Source organism: Lithobates pipiens, unplaced genomic scaffold, assembly GCF_037356315.1.
Source record: "Lithobates pipiens isolate NorthernLeopardFrog02 unplaced genomic scaffold, aLitPip1_a1.2 Scaffold_13, whole genome shotgun sequence".
NCBI lineage: Eukaryota > Metazoa > Chordata > Amphibia > Anura > Ranidae > Lithobates > Lithobates pipiens.
Genome location: NW_027507718.1, coordinates 142549423 through 142564807, shown reverse-complemented (window position 1 = coordinate 142564807; position 15385 = coordinate 142549423). Strand labels below are relative to the sequence as shown.

Sequence of the window (15385 nt, the reverse complement as noted above, 5' to 3'; positions counted from 1 at the left end):
TAGTGAGATCAGTAAGGCAACAGCACAGAGGTTTCTGGGTGAACCGTCACAGGCATCCCACCATCTACATCTCCAATACGAAGGCTCCAATCGGGGAACGAAGGTGTCGTAGATAGCTGACACCACGCTGTCTCTATCTCCAGTACGAAGCCTCCAATCAGGAAACGAGGGTATCGTGGATCATATATAAAAGATCAAAGACACTCGCATAGCGTAAAACCACTTGGTTTAATAAAGTAGAATTTAAAAAAATTTACACTCACATACGTAAAGAAAAAACGATCACATAAAAAACGAGCCGGCCGGACTCGTGTGCCGCCCGCACTTCCTGGTTGGGCGTAGAACGCGGGGACGTCAGAACGCCTATCTCCCTACGCGCGTTTCGTCACGAACGGACGTGTTCACGGGATGCGGGACGGCGTTCTGACGCACCGCCTATATACAAAATCCTAAACAAACAGCCTCGGTCTGAGCTCCATGTTGTCCTCTCAATCCACCATGTTAGGTGAGGGAAAGAGGACTGGAATGCCCATATTATCACCCAGTCCACCATTTTACATAAGGAGAAAAGGGTAAAAATTTGCCCTACTATTACGCAGAGGCAAACTCATAATCATAACCCTCCAGATTCTTTTAAGAACCATAAATTAAAAATACAAAATTATCATAAAAGTACATTAAGGGAAAAAAGGAATTAAAAAAATTCCTTTCAAATACCAATTGAAAAGTATATTTATCAGAAGGTATCCGATGAGATAATAAAAAATATTAGGCACAAACAAAACAGTCCAAACGAATAAACAAAACAGCTTTTGTAGTAAAGATATGTACTGTCTTGTATGTCCAGATACTAATACGTTCTTCGTCATAAAAAAATTTATATACCAGTGGAAATTGGAAACTTTTTTTAGTAGTAAGACCACAAATACAGAAAAAAATGATAAAGGCAAAAAACCTCATCAAGGACTCATGGAACTCACACCAAGTTTACAGTTAAAAAAGCAACAACAACCACAGGAAGCCTAAGCTATATAAACTATTCCAACCAATCATATATTATTCAAGAATTGTCAATAAACGCATTTACGTCTACTTCAATATTAAGACCATGAGGGACGTAACTTTTTAATCTGTGTATCCACATCATTTCAAGCTTGGAAATGCTTCTTACCAAATGGGTTCCCCTCCAATGGGGATTGAACTTGTCAATTCCCATAAAGATTGTGTTGGTAGGGTCTCTATTGTGTGCCAGCAGGTAGTGTTTGGAGACCGAATGCTTAGGTTTAGGTTTTGATTAGGTTTTAGGTGTTTGATTAATTTTTAATTTTTAATTTTTTGTTTTTAGCGCAGCTCATTTTGTTCACCTATGAAGCCCCATCACTCAGTAAGTGCCACTGGACCGGCCATGGGGGGGGGGGGGGGGGGATTTAGTAAAGTGACAGCCAAGCTGGTGGATGCGCCTGGCTGCATTTGATGAGCACAAGTGGCTACATATACTGAGTACAAGTGGCTGCATATACTGGGCACAGGCGGCTGCATTTGATGGGCACAAGTGGCTGCAATTGATGGGCTCAAGTGGCTGCATTTGATGGGCAAAAATGGCTGCATATGATGGGCACAAGAGGCTGCATTTGATTGGCACGAGTGGCTGCATTTGATGGGCACAAGTTTCTGCATATACTGGGCACAAGTGGCTGCATATTACGGGCACAAGTGGCTGCATTTGGCTGGCACAAATGGCTGCATACGATGGGCACAAGTCGCTGCATTTGATGGGCACAAGTGGCTGCATATGATGGACACAAGTGGTGGCATATGACAGGCACAAGTGGCTGCATATTAAGGGGGCACAGTGGCTGCATATGATGGGCACAAGTGGCTGCATATGATGGACACAAGTGGTGGCATATGACAGGCACAAGTGGCTGCATATTAAGGGGGCACAGTGGCTGCATATGATGGGCACAAGTTGCTGCATTTGATGGGCACAGTGGCTGCATATGATGGGCACAAGTGGCTGCATATGATGGGCACAAGTGGCTGCATATGATGGGCACACGTGTCTGTATATGATGGGCACAATGGCTGCATTTGATGGGGGGTGTTTCAGTATTTTTCAGTTTGTTTGTGCCCCCCCCAGAAATTTTGAGCACCAGCCGCCACTGTGAACAAGAATAATAAAATCACACACTAAACAGCTTTGTAGGGAGGTAATACTCTTATGTATACCTTAGGGCCTGTGTCAATGAGCTTTGGCCTTGGGTCAATGGCATCAGCTTGATGTTAGTTTGGGGCTTCATGCACACCAGCAGGTCTAAAAAAAACGCCAGAAAAACTTTCGAACAAAAACGGTCATATTTAGCATTTTTGTTCTGGTGATTAGCACTCTGGTGCCAGCGTTTAGCAGCGTCTAGTGGGTTGTCACTAGTCCTTAAAGAGGAAGTAAACCCTGATGAGTTTACTTCCTTTTTCATTCCCTGCAAAGGTAAAGCATAATGGACTACTATGCATCGCATAGTAGTCCATTATGTGTCACTTACCTGACACAGGAGCCAGCGATGTCACCGCTGTCCCCTGTAGTCCGGCGCATCCATCTTCTCGGGGGGTTTCGCTGCTCCGCCGCTGTCATTCGGCGAAGCCGCGATGACATCGCTCCCGCGCATGCGCACGGTAGCCGCCACGCGCGGCATATCGGCGTTGACGGATGCCGCGCTCAGTGCGCCTGCACGCCGCTGTCTACGGCACATGCACCGTAGACAGCGGTGCCTGTCTTTCGGCAAATATCTCCTAAACCATGTAGGCTTAGGAGATATTTCTTGGACCTACAGGTAAGCCTTAATCTAGGCTTACCTGTAGGTCAAAGTGTGTTGTAAGGGTTTACAACCACTTTAACAATTGATGACTCATCAACTGTCAGTGGGATTCCCGCTAACAGCTGAATGTAAACAAAAGAATGCAGGCATTAAAAGAGAAGTATGGTATTTTTTTGTTTTATACTTACCTTGGTGGATACAGCATTGGACCAATGCTGCATCTGTCCCCCGCCGCCTCTGCACTGAGAACCGAGCCATTGGGCATCGCTGATGGCTCAGTTCTCTTGCCTCCCTGAGCAGTCAGCAGCTCTCCTACTCTGCTCTGCTCCTCCACTCTCATTGGAGCGCTGAGCTGTGGAAGGGCGGGAAGCGGCCATTTCTGCAGCTCGCTGAGACAGCTATCAGTCCAGATCCAGACTCCCAGAGTCAGGATGATGCGATGCCTGGACTGATATTGGTGATGTCAGCAGAGAGCGGACTTCAGTCTGCTGAAAATAGGTCAGAAGAGTGCAAAACAAATTGCACTCCTATGACCCATAGGAGAAGCCCAGTCAAATGAGCTCAGGTTGGACTTCTCCTTTTAATTTTTTTTTTCAGGTCTGGTACGGATTTTAGGGGGACCCATGCCAAACCTAGCAGGCTAGGAAAGGGGGGGGGGGGAGACGAGCGAGCGACCATTCCCCACCAGAACCATACCAGGCCACATGCCCTCAACATGCCCTCAAAGCACCTTGTCCCCGTGGTTTGTTTTTTTGCTAATTTATTTATATTCGTTTTTGCATACCTTGTCCCCATGTTGATTCACCAAATAAAAAAAAGTGTAAATGAAGACAGCAGCCAGTCATTTAATAAAAAATAAAAAAATAAAAATAAAATCAGTACAGGAACTCAATCACGACCACCCTCCCCCCCCCCTTTACGCACACCCTCCCCCCCTTTACGCACACCCTCCAAACTGCATCAAATAGTGGGTGTGGTCAAATTTCACTAACAGTGGAAGGGTCTTAACAGGGTCATTAAATACCAGGAGAGCATTATGTGCAGAGTGCAGAGTTCAGGGAGGGGGTTATATACAGACTGCAGAGTTCAGGGTGCACTACGTAAATAGTGCAAAGCTCAGGGGTGCACTACACACAGAGTGCAGAATTCAGCCTTATTCCACAGCTGCTTACCTCTGCACCCCCCATCCACCCCTCTTCAACTCTGACCTCTGCATGCAACCCCCCTCTACTGCCCCCATCTTCTCCACATCTCCTTTAAAGCTCCACCATCTTCCACATGCCTTATTTTTGCTGCTGTATTAATCTGAAGTACCCAGCTGGCTCTAGTGCCTCCCTGCATACTGTAGTTGGCTCCAAATCTCTTATGTAGGGGAAGATCATCCAGTGGCGATGTTGGCATTTGCACTGCACCCCGGGTACCTGCATCTCCCTTGTTTCCATCCTTCACTCAGTGGGAGCCACTCAGGAGATCTGATTTGTGGGAGCTGTTGGGGAACAAGCTGTTACTTGTAAGCATAAAAACCGGACTTTTGTGTTATCGCGTAATAGTGGTGAACAGGGAGCAGGGAGCCTGAGCCAGAGGTGGTGGAACTGAGTTCCACCAAGTTCTAGCTGAAAAAAAAGCCCTGCAAAAAACTAACAATAAAAATAAATGTTCCCCCATTGTAGATCCAATGTCAATCAGGCTCTGAATGCTGGCCACCCAATGACAGCTCTGCTACCTCACAACGCTAAATAAACTAAGGGGCAGGGCCCCTCGATGACGTCACTGTGACGTCACTTGTGGCACCATCGGACAGCTATTCACTATTTGTTAAGGACGCCAGCGGCCGCCCACTAAGATTAGAAAAAAAATTCTAGAATCCGATGCTAAGCTGCGGTTAGCAGCATTTAGGAGCTTGTAGGAGCTGTCAGACTTTTTTTCTGCTGACAAATTGCTCCCAAATACGCAAAAAAAAAAAAAAAAAAGAGAGCTGAAGCTTCAAAAATGCTTCTAGACTTAAATAAGATACATTTGACATCTCTACAGGTGTGGCTGTGTTTCCACGTAGGCACACTGTCTGCATTCGGGGACATGCACCCACACATGCATAGAAGGTGGATTGGAACCAGCAACTGTGCTTGTGCAGCCACTGCATCCCAATTGACACGAGACCATATGAATTAGCATACCAGTGCAATCTAAAAATGTATAATGCCTCATGGGACTTTTAGTTCTGCAACAGCTGGAGGTCTGCTAATTGCATATCTCCGATGTAGATCATGCTCCTTTGTGAGGCTGTCAAAAATCGTTGAAGTTTATTCTAAAAGGTAGCTAGTGGATTTTGTTCAAGGACCCCCTCATAGGAGTTTGGGCTTGTCTGCAGGCTACCGCCAGTCAATTCAATGGGTATTTAGAGATATGGAGGTAAATAGGTCCTGAGTAATGAGGAACTGGGAGGTGAGAGGCCAGAGGCTTTGGAGCAACAGAGATGCAGCAGAGGCTGCAAGTCTAAAGAAATTGAAAATGCAGGGGTGCTAGGCACAAGAGTCAGCAAAAGACTTCTAAAGCTCAGTGAACAAAATGGACTCCCTGCTCGATTGGTGACAGCACATCCTGAATGAGTTTGAAGGGTTAGTTCACTTTTACCAAAAACTGCTTTTGCCTGTAAGTAAAAACACATTGTGCAGCTTTGACCAAAGTTAAATAATGGCCCTGCTATAGATGTAGGCCAGTCATGTACCTCCTCAAGCCTGACTGAAAAATACCCAGAGATGGCATGTTGCTTAGACACAATATCAAACTGCTTTGCATGGGCTCTTTTCTGCAACAAAGGAAATAGTGGCACAGATGTGTGGGGGTCTGGAAGCTCTCTCCAGTGATGGTGGGGGGTGGGCAGTAATGGCTGGGAGTGTCTTAGCAACAAGTCAAAACTGGATGATGTCATCTCTGAGTTTTTTGTTCAAGCTTCAGGAGGTATGTAAATGGTCTACACTCGTAATAAGTGTCCAATGTTAGAGTTGCACAGTTTGATTTTATGTACAGGTACCCCTTCACCTGCATTGGCCGTTTTTGGTAAAGTTGAGTTAACTTTTTTTTTTTTTTTTTATTTGTATTTGGGCGGAAGGACCAAACCGGCCACATCATGTACAAAATCCAAACATTCACAGTGCAATATAAAGTAGCGACATTCTGAATACATGACATAGTACAACTGCAACACAGGTATCTCCTGATAGTAACATGTAACATCATGCCGTTTAGATCCGGCCAGGTCTCTCCCCCCCTTTTTCTTTTTTCCCGTTAGTTGTAGAAGGATGTAAGAAATCCCAGGAACTCCAACAGAGCCCTGAGGTGCCAAGGAAGGCAAAGCTAGATAGAAAAACAGTGAATAGAAGAGGAAGTAGGAAGGGAGAGGTAAGTAAAGGTCAGGCGGGGGGCAGGAGGAAGAAGATTGGGGGGGCGGGGCATGGGAGGGGGGGTTACCCACGAGCATGGGTGTCCAGAATACTCAGATTAGGTAAACATTCGAACGAATGGTCACGATATCATCCACTTCACGGTGGGTGATCCAGGGGCATCCGTAGGGCCTGCCCCTCTTGTGAGAATTTAAATACATTCCAAAGCTGCCATGTCTTAGTATATAACTCCTGTCTGTGTTGGCTCGTCAGGACAAGGTCTTCCATCTTATTAACGTCTTTGACTTTCCTGACCCAAGTATTCAGAGTAGGCGGGAGCGGGGATTTCCAGGCAAGGGGAATGCATGCCTTCGCCGCATCTACCAAATGTCTGATCAAAGACTTCTTATACAAGCGTGTGGGTATGTCGTTAACATGAAGCAGGAAGAACGCCGGATCATCCGGGATCACATAATAAGTGAATCCCTGCACGATCCGACGGACCCCCTCCCAAAAACATCTAAGTCTAGGGCAGGACCAAAAAATATGCAACAGAGTCCCCGTCCCTTCCCGGCAGCGCCAGCATTTATCCGACACCGCCGGGAAAAATTTACGCAAAACTGAGTTAACTTTTTAAATGTAGCATTCATTCATGTGACATTACCAGGATACACTAGGTAAAACCCAGAAGTGCTTGTGAGGCCGCGTACACACTCGCGGACTGTTCGCCCAACTTTGTCCGCTGAACAGTGTTTGGGCGGACAGTCCGCTCGTGTGTGGGCTTTCAGCGGACAGTTTCAGCGGACAGTTTGACGAACAAGGTTTTACGGAATTTCCGAAAAACTGTCCGCTGAAACCTTGTTTCAGCGAACAGTCCGCTCGTGTGTAGGCTTGTTCGTCAAACTAAGTTCCGCGCATGCTCAGAAAGGATTTACACGCCGAAAGTTATAATGCAGTGTATAGGACGTCGTATTTTTCGTCCCGTCGTACGTGCCGTTCACGTCATCGCGCACGGTTTCAGCAAACTGTTCGTCCGTCGTGTGTGGCCATGTCCGTCCATGCTAATTTTGAGCGGACTGTTTGCCGAAAACTGTTTGACGGACAAAGTTGGGCGAACAGTCCGCGCGTGTGTACGCGGCCTGAGTGTGAGAAATGGAAGAGGCATTGGAAAGTGGAAGGTAAGCGACTGTGATATTGAGCATATGTTTTGTCAAAGGGTGCCAAAATTCAGCATTTATCCTTTCACATTACAAACATGCAGTGGCAATAAAGTCAAAAGTCCTTTCTTTAGACTTTATCTAATTACATTTATTTGTTTTTGGCAGCTATGTTATTAGCAGTCTGGAGTTGCTGGTGGCAGAGGATTACATGATTATTTACTTAAATGGTGCCACGCCTCGAAGAAGAATGCCTGGTTTAGGATGGCTGAAGAGATGCTATCAGATGATTGACAGGAGGTGAGCTTAGTTTGTGATTGAATGCAATGCATAAATATTTTGGGGCCTTGCTTAGAGGGAACATAGATGATTTGTACATAAAGTTTGTTTTTTACTATTGTTAAGAGTAAAAATAAAAAATGTTAAAGTGGTTCTAAAGGCTAAAGGTTTTTCTTTTACCTTAATGCATTCTCTTTTCAGCAGGGACTGGCTGATATTCCAATCATCTATGGCAGGGGTCTCAAACTGGGGGCCCTCCAGCTGTTGTGAAACTACAAGTCCCATGATGCACTGCAAGGCTGACAGTTACAAGCATGATTCCCATAGGCAGAGGCATGATGGGACTTGTAGTTTTGCAACAGCTGGAGGGCTACCAGTTTGAGACCCCTCTATGGGCAGGCTGATTGTACACAAGTTGATCCATTGATTTACATGGGTGCAACCAGCATGTCGGATTTTTACATGTGATTATTGCCAGTGGCTATAGCCTCTAGCAATAATCACTGTGTTCTCCCGGAAGGGGGATAACATGGTACCAGAACCATGGTAAATATCAAAAGAATTTATCAAGGCCATGATCCTAAAAATAAAGCCTTGAAACAGAAAGAATTTATCATTATGCAAAAAAATATATATAAATACAACAATTAATACATATGTATGTAATTGAAATTAATAGGTATATATCACAGAACTACATTACTGCATATAGAGTATAAATCATGAGTACAGAGCAATTATCAGGATGTCCACCAGAGGGCACATGTAAGCCAAATAATAAAGACCCTGCCTATAATGGTTATTCTGTAAGGCTGGACTAATTATTCAACGTTATACAAATGCATCTTAAAAAATATAAAAAAAACATCTCACTATTAGTATTTTAGGGTTTTCTATGTAAAACATGTCTATTAGTTTTAATTATATACATATATTTCAGTTTATTTCTGGTACTTCATTGGTATATATACTCTGCAATAATTAGTGTAGCTAAAGACAAAACTTTTTCTTTTTTAGTTTAGGAAGGAGTGGAGAGGGATTAAAACACCTGGCAGGTTTTTATTACTGTATGTGCCGCCATTATGGAGATCCACCCTATTTCAATGGAGGCACTAGTTCTGGTGACCTTGGTGACAAACACTTTACTTCCTTTTTTGGTATGGGACAGAAAGTGAAGGGAAATCTCTTCAATGGGACACAGATGGTGGGGAAAAAAATAATTAACAGGGGTTAAAAGCCCCCTTACTGCATCTAAAACAAAAACAATGTTTTGCCTTTAATTCTACTGTAATTATTTTTTTGATGTATTGTTTTTTGAATAAACATCAATTCTTTGTTTCAATGTCTTATTTTTATTATTTTTAGAATCTTTTGATTCATTCTTTCCATATATGCCATGATTCCTTATGTGTCTTGTTCAAGCCCAGATGAAGTGGGGTTGTTTGGCCCCCAAAAAGTGTTGCCTACCTTATAGCTTCCTGTTGTCTCAATTTTATTATCAGTAACAGATGCCGGACTCTTAAAACGGAACTTTACCCATAACAACGTGATAAAAAATAATGTTCTTTAGCAAGGAACATACATTCCACATAATAATTATGCTACCAAAATTAGTGTGTGCTATAAATTGCCTTCAGCATTGCTCCTGTTTCCTCTTGCTTGAGGCTGCCATTTTGCTGAAGCCCACATCCCCTGAGCAGAAGTAAATTATTAAGTGGAACTAAACACATTGATTTAATGGTTTCAAAAAAGTTACATTTCTGGAATGCCAGGATTGCTAACTGTCACATGTGCTTGTTTCCTCAACCAAACTATCAAACCATGAAATGGCAGGTGTCATAACTGATCACATGTGCAGCACCAGGGCAGTTGCAGAACTAACAGATGCAGCTTCCTTGGCTGTAAAGCAGTGGTCATCAACCCTGTCCACAGGGCCCACTAACAGGCCAGGTTTTATGTATTGCCTTGGTGAGATGCAGACTAGAATGCTGCAATCAATGAGCAGCAAATGATATCACCTGTGATGTATTTCAGTTATCTTGCAAAACTGGCCTGTTAGGGGGGCCTGAGGATGGGGTTGATGACCACTGCTGTAAAGGATAGCAGGGTTTTAATTCCGCTTTAAGGTTATCAGCAGATCTGCCTCTACAAATTCAGCAGTGGCTAAACATGGAGAGAAACTGAGCATGTGCAGAGGAGAGTGAGACAGTGTACAGTATAGGCACTTAATTTTAATGTTTTACATAGCTATACCTCTAAAATGGGCCAGCCTGAAGTGATCTAGCAGGACTTCATTTTCAGACTAAGGTTTCTCTTTAAGACAACTTGCACTTTTTCTTGTCTGTCTTCATCATCATATGGAAGCTAATGTTTCCATGTCACTGGACCATGTGAACCACAGACACGTAGACCTGCAAGCATGGACAGGGACATTTTATATATATATATATATATATATATATATATATATATATATATATATATATATATATATATATTGCCTGGGGGACAAGATCTTGCATCTACTTCAGGACCTTGACAAAGGTCACATAGTGTACATATTCACTTTTACTGTATTGCTAGCTACAGTTTGCATTACTTGAATTAAGTCAGAGTTGGCTCAAAGCAACATGTTATAAATGACATAACAGGTAATATTGTATATGTATTTAATTTTAATTGTTGTTCAATGTGTTCCTAAAGTTATTTGTGCATATAGCATGTAGCAAGCTGAGCAAAAAAATCTGTTCATGTTTTGATTTTGTGGATAACAAGCAGTCAGACTAAAAACGTTTCTTTTTTTCTTACAGGCTGAGAAAAAATCTGAAATCTTTAATTATCGTCCACCCATCCTGGTTTATAAGGACAGTGTTGGCAATTTCCAGACCATTCATAAGGTTAGCAGCTAGCAATACCTACTTGTCTTGCTACCCATATAGTTCTTGCTGTGCTTCATAACTGCCTAACCCATTTCCAGATCTGTTACACAAAGTGATAAAACTAATATTTTTAACTTTATAGGATATATGTGATTCCTATAAAACAAAATAGCCATGAACATTTTCTTTAAGTCAATTGCTTTTTTGTACAGTAAGTATTTAATTTGAAATTGTTTTACTTACATTCAAATATTTTCTATTAACCTCCCTGGCGGTATGATTAGTTCTGATTTTAGGTGCTGAAAGTTGTACAATTATTTTGCATGGAAATTTGGTGTTTTATATTGTAGGCCTGCAATTCTTAGGAATAACTCTCTTAAATCTGTTCAAACCAGAGTCTAGCAGACATCCCGGGTATGATAAAGTTTATAATATTATAAATAATAATATAAATTATTCAATAATGTAATCAAATCCAAAAACACTGAAATTTGCTCATTTGCAGAATTGTCGCTGTCATTAGATTTAGTGTTTGATGACGAATTTCCCCACAAATCGCTATCGCTCAATTCTGCAAGTGATTATAATTTATTATCGCTGTTTTCTAGTTGGTCTAAAATCACTTTTGACATAAAGGGACAGTTTTTGGTTGCTATGGGCAATCTCCAAATTCCAGGCAGAAAGAAAACAGTATTTATAATATAAAAGTGCATGCAGGGCACTGCACAGACCACTAGGGACAAAGGGGATGTGTAATTTGTTTATACAGTACTATAATCTGTAATCTGGTTACCGCTTATGGTACTGAAATCCCAGCCCGAGCCAGACTCGGGATTACCGCCAGGGAGGTTAAATGTGGTTTCTTGGGCTGTGGCTACACAGGTGATTTAAATACTTTGCTACAGAGAGAATTAAAGTATACTCATGTAGTAGTAGCGCTGTTGTGCAACTCAAAAAAAAATATATATATATATAAAACCTTCATATACAGAATTATACACCCACAGTTGATCCAAGGCAAAAAAAAAAAAAAACATATAATGTGCTACAGCAGAGGAAAAAAATTTTTTTTTCTGCATCCCCCAGGAGGCAATGAAACAATGTTTTAACCTATGAATGTTAATGTCCAGTTAAAATCTGTGCACTTAGAAATATATCCAGGTCTTTTTTTAAAGCAAGAACTAGCTCTTGAGGAAGACTATTCTACATTCTTACACCTCTTATTGTGAAGAAACCTTTCTGTATGTGGAGATTAAATGTATTTTCTAAAAATCTAGATGTAATTTTGTGAGCTGCTATGTGCTTACTAAATAAATAAATGGGTATCTCTCACATCCACCACACTGTCATACATGTGCGTTATCAATACCTATGTCCAATTAGTGCTGCACTACACAATATTGTGTCAACATATCATCTTGATAAACAAAAAATCCCAAAACAATAACAAAATATAACATGCAAAAAATCCCATCAATCAATATTTGCTTATGTTGTAAAGCGAATCACTTCTCAATGTCTTTTGTCTCCTGTCCGAGTTGCTCAGGTTCCTGCCTATCTGCCCTGAGCCTAAGTATTATTAAGCCTTTGCACCTTTGTGTTAGTGTTCAAGCAACATGTCTTCACATGGAAGCCGGACCCCTCTGTTCCTGTGGCGGTCCCTGCCGTCTGAATCCCATACTCTGTGTGTTGTTTGATCCTGTCTTTGTTCTGAGTGTTTTCCCTCTGGCTGTGCAGTTATATTCCCTTTGGTTTTTATCTGTGGATCCCTTCATTTCCTATTGCTGTGTGTGTCTTTCTCAGCTTTGTTTCTTGTTCTTTGCCTGCAGTCCTTTCTAGCTTGCTGAGTCTCTCTCTGCACCATTGCTTAGCATGCCCCTCTCTCCTGTGCTTTATGCTTGCTCTCTGCAACCTCTCCCCTGGTGTCACTTCCAAGCTAGCTGCAGTAGGTTTCCCTGGTCCCTAGTCTCCTGTGCGTACCCGCTGTCCTTCCAGCATGCTATTTGGATGCACTGTGCCCACACGGGTGTGCTATAGAGCAGCAACCTGGGAGCTACCTCACAGCACAACATCTACACCTCCATTGGCTCTGGTGAAGACCGGGTGGCTCCTTAGATCCTGCGACTCTAGTACACCTCAGTTTGTGTGTAGTCACACAGCTCCTGCATCTGTGAGGACCAGTACCTGAGTACACCTGTTTAGCTGTTCCATTGGTCCGCTAGATCTTGAGTTTACAGTCCCTACCCAGTCAGTTACCCTCTGACCATGACAGTTTGCTCAAACCATGACAGACGAATCCGCATCACCTGCAAATTTCAACGAGGGACTTCTTCAAAGGCTCAGTGTTCAAGAATCTAGTCAAGTTATTCATCACCTCCAGACGCTAACCAATTGTTTGGATCAACTTCAATGTAACATTCACTTTGAGTTACATCCACAGAATTTTCTTTCTGCTTGGGCCAAGATCGCATACGTGATTTCTCTGCTTTCTAGAGAGGCTTTGGTATGGGCCTCTCCGTTGTGGCAAAAGGTTGATACAGTAACCAATGATATCACAGCATTTCTCGCTCTCTTTAAAATGATTTCTGATGAGCCAGGTTGTGTGTCCTTCGCTGCCGGTGCAGTTCTTCGCCTTTGTCAAGACAACCTCTCTGTTAGACAGTAGGCTATTCAGTTCCACACCATAGCAACTTTCCTGGAACAATGAAGCACTTACGGAGGCCTTCTGGCAAGGTTTGGTAGAAAGTACCAAAGACGAGTTGGCCGGTCGTGAAATTCCTACCATCCTGGAAAATTGGATCAACACCCGTTTCCAGGAGCACTCCCAGGAAAGAGCTTGGCAGTGCAAATTCTCGGGCTCCTCACCAACTTTCCAACACCCCTTAGTATCTCCCAATGACTCCTCTCCCTCCTCTCAAGAAGAGCTTATGCCATTAATGCCTATCCATTGAGGAAAGAAACCATTTTTGAACCCAAGGACTGTTCATCTACTGCAGACAAAAATGAAATTTTCTTGAAACAGTGGCTGAGAAACTTCCAAACTTTCATGACAGTAAATTCTAGGATGAAGCTGTTATGTTGGGCTCATGACTCTAAGCTTTCTGGCCATCCGGGTATCCATAGGACCCTAACATTCCTCTGTCATCCGTACTGGTGGCCGAATCTCTGCAAGGATGTCAAGGACTTCGTGAACGCCTGCCCAGTCTGTACCCATACCAAATCTCCAGACCAGGCTTCGGCTGGAACTCTTCTCCCATTGCCTACCCCCGAGGAGCCATGGTGCCACATTAGTATGAATTTTATAACTGACCTTCCCTCGTCCGAGGGCTGTACTGTAGTGTGGGTTGTGATAAACTGATTTCCACAATTTGTACCTCTTTCTTCACTACCCTCTGCAGCAGAATTGATGCCAGTCTTCATTTGTGAGATTTTTAGACTCCACATGATGCTTTTAATTGTATAGTTTCTGACTGTGGGGTTCACTTTACTTCCAGATTCTGGAGGGCTCTTTCAAAATCCTTGGAAGTATCACTACAATTTTCTTCTGCCTACCATCAGTCCAATGGGCAGTCTGAAAGAACCAACCAGTCCTTGGAGCAGTTCTTCCGGGCGTTTGTCTCAGCCCACCGAGATTATTGGGTTGCCCTTCTGCCTTAGGTAGAATTCGCTCACAATAGTCATCTTAATGCCAGCACCCAGAAGAGTATGAATCATATTTGGTGATCGATACCGCCAAAGCATCCCTCTATTTCAGATTTCAGCCTGGGGACAGGGTTTGGTTGGCTACTAAGAATATTCTCCTAAAAAAGTTGCGTCCATGAAGTTTGCCCCTCGTTATATTGGACCTTATGTCATCTCTGCTAGAATCAATCTGGTTTGCTATAAACTCTGTTTAACCTCTCATCTTAAAATTCCTTTCATGTATCACTACTCAAGCTGTTGGTTTTGAATACATTTTCTCATTCCTGTATGCTAGCAACTCCTTCTCAAATCCTTCTCAAGAATATGAAGTTAATGAGCTTTTAGGTTCTAAAGTCTCCCGTGGTAAACTACAGTACCTGGTTGATTGGAAGGGCTTTGGTCCTGAGAAAAGATCCTGGGTTCCCGCTTCTAATGTTTCTGCTCCTTGCCTGGTGGTACCCGGCCCCTGTGGAGGATTTATTCCTTAGCCACCAACTTCTTGAAAGGGATAATATAGTACATCATATTGGTGGCTGTGCATCACTGTGGTTTTGCAGTAAAGCACTAAGTATGGTGATTTTCTCTTCATGCATATACAGCAGAATGGAGGCATAACCAGGAGTAACAACATAGTATGACGCTGGCCAGTTACATCAGAATAATTCTAGGAACCCGAAAGATCTATTTGAGTCCCCAGGGGTGGGACACAAGCGTGTTGTGACCCTACTTAACTGTAAGGTCATAAGCCTAAGGTGAGAGTCCATCTAGTGGCACATATTGCATGTAGTTTTCTGCACAAAGTGGTGGATAAACAGTACAAGCTGAACACTGGAGATTGATTTTGAGAAGTGATTCACTTTACAACACAAGCAGGTATTGATTGATATAGACTATTTTGTATATTATATTATATTTTGTTATTGTTTTTAAATGTATTTTCAGTGCAAAGATTCCACGGACTGTTTGATAATTATATATTGGCTTCCTGGGTCAAAAGCATGGTCCTGCTATATTTTGTTTCCTAAACTGCATTTTTAGCCAGAGAGACTGTCTATCACAGCAATGAACTAATTGTGAGCTTAGGACTTAGTATAGGCAGGCCACTCTGGAAGCTGTATCTATGTTTGTATACCAGAATACTCATGTGTTCGGTGCACCAGGAACATTAGGTTGTTAAATGGACCTGACATAAACAT

General features: G+C 42.8%; 1 protein-coding gene across 1 annotated transcript in view; it reads left to right on the top strand.

The window, feature by feature from the left end:
• Positions 1–15385, top strand: part of ATCAY (ATCAY kinesin light chain interacting caytaxin) — a 128180-nt gene that overhangs the window by 50746 nt on the left and 62049 nt on the right. The window contains exons 7-8 of the mRNA XM_077475661.1: positions 7519–7650; positions 10440–10526. Of these exons, the coding sequence (XP_077331787.1) occupies positions 7519–7650; positions 10440–10526 (219 nt within the window). The remainder of the gene's footprint in view (positions 1–7518; positions 7651–10439; positions 10527–15385) is intronic.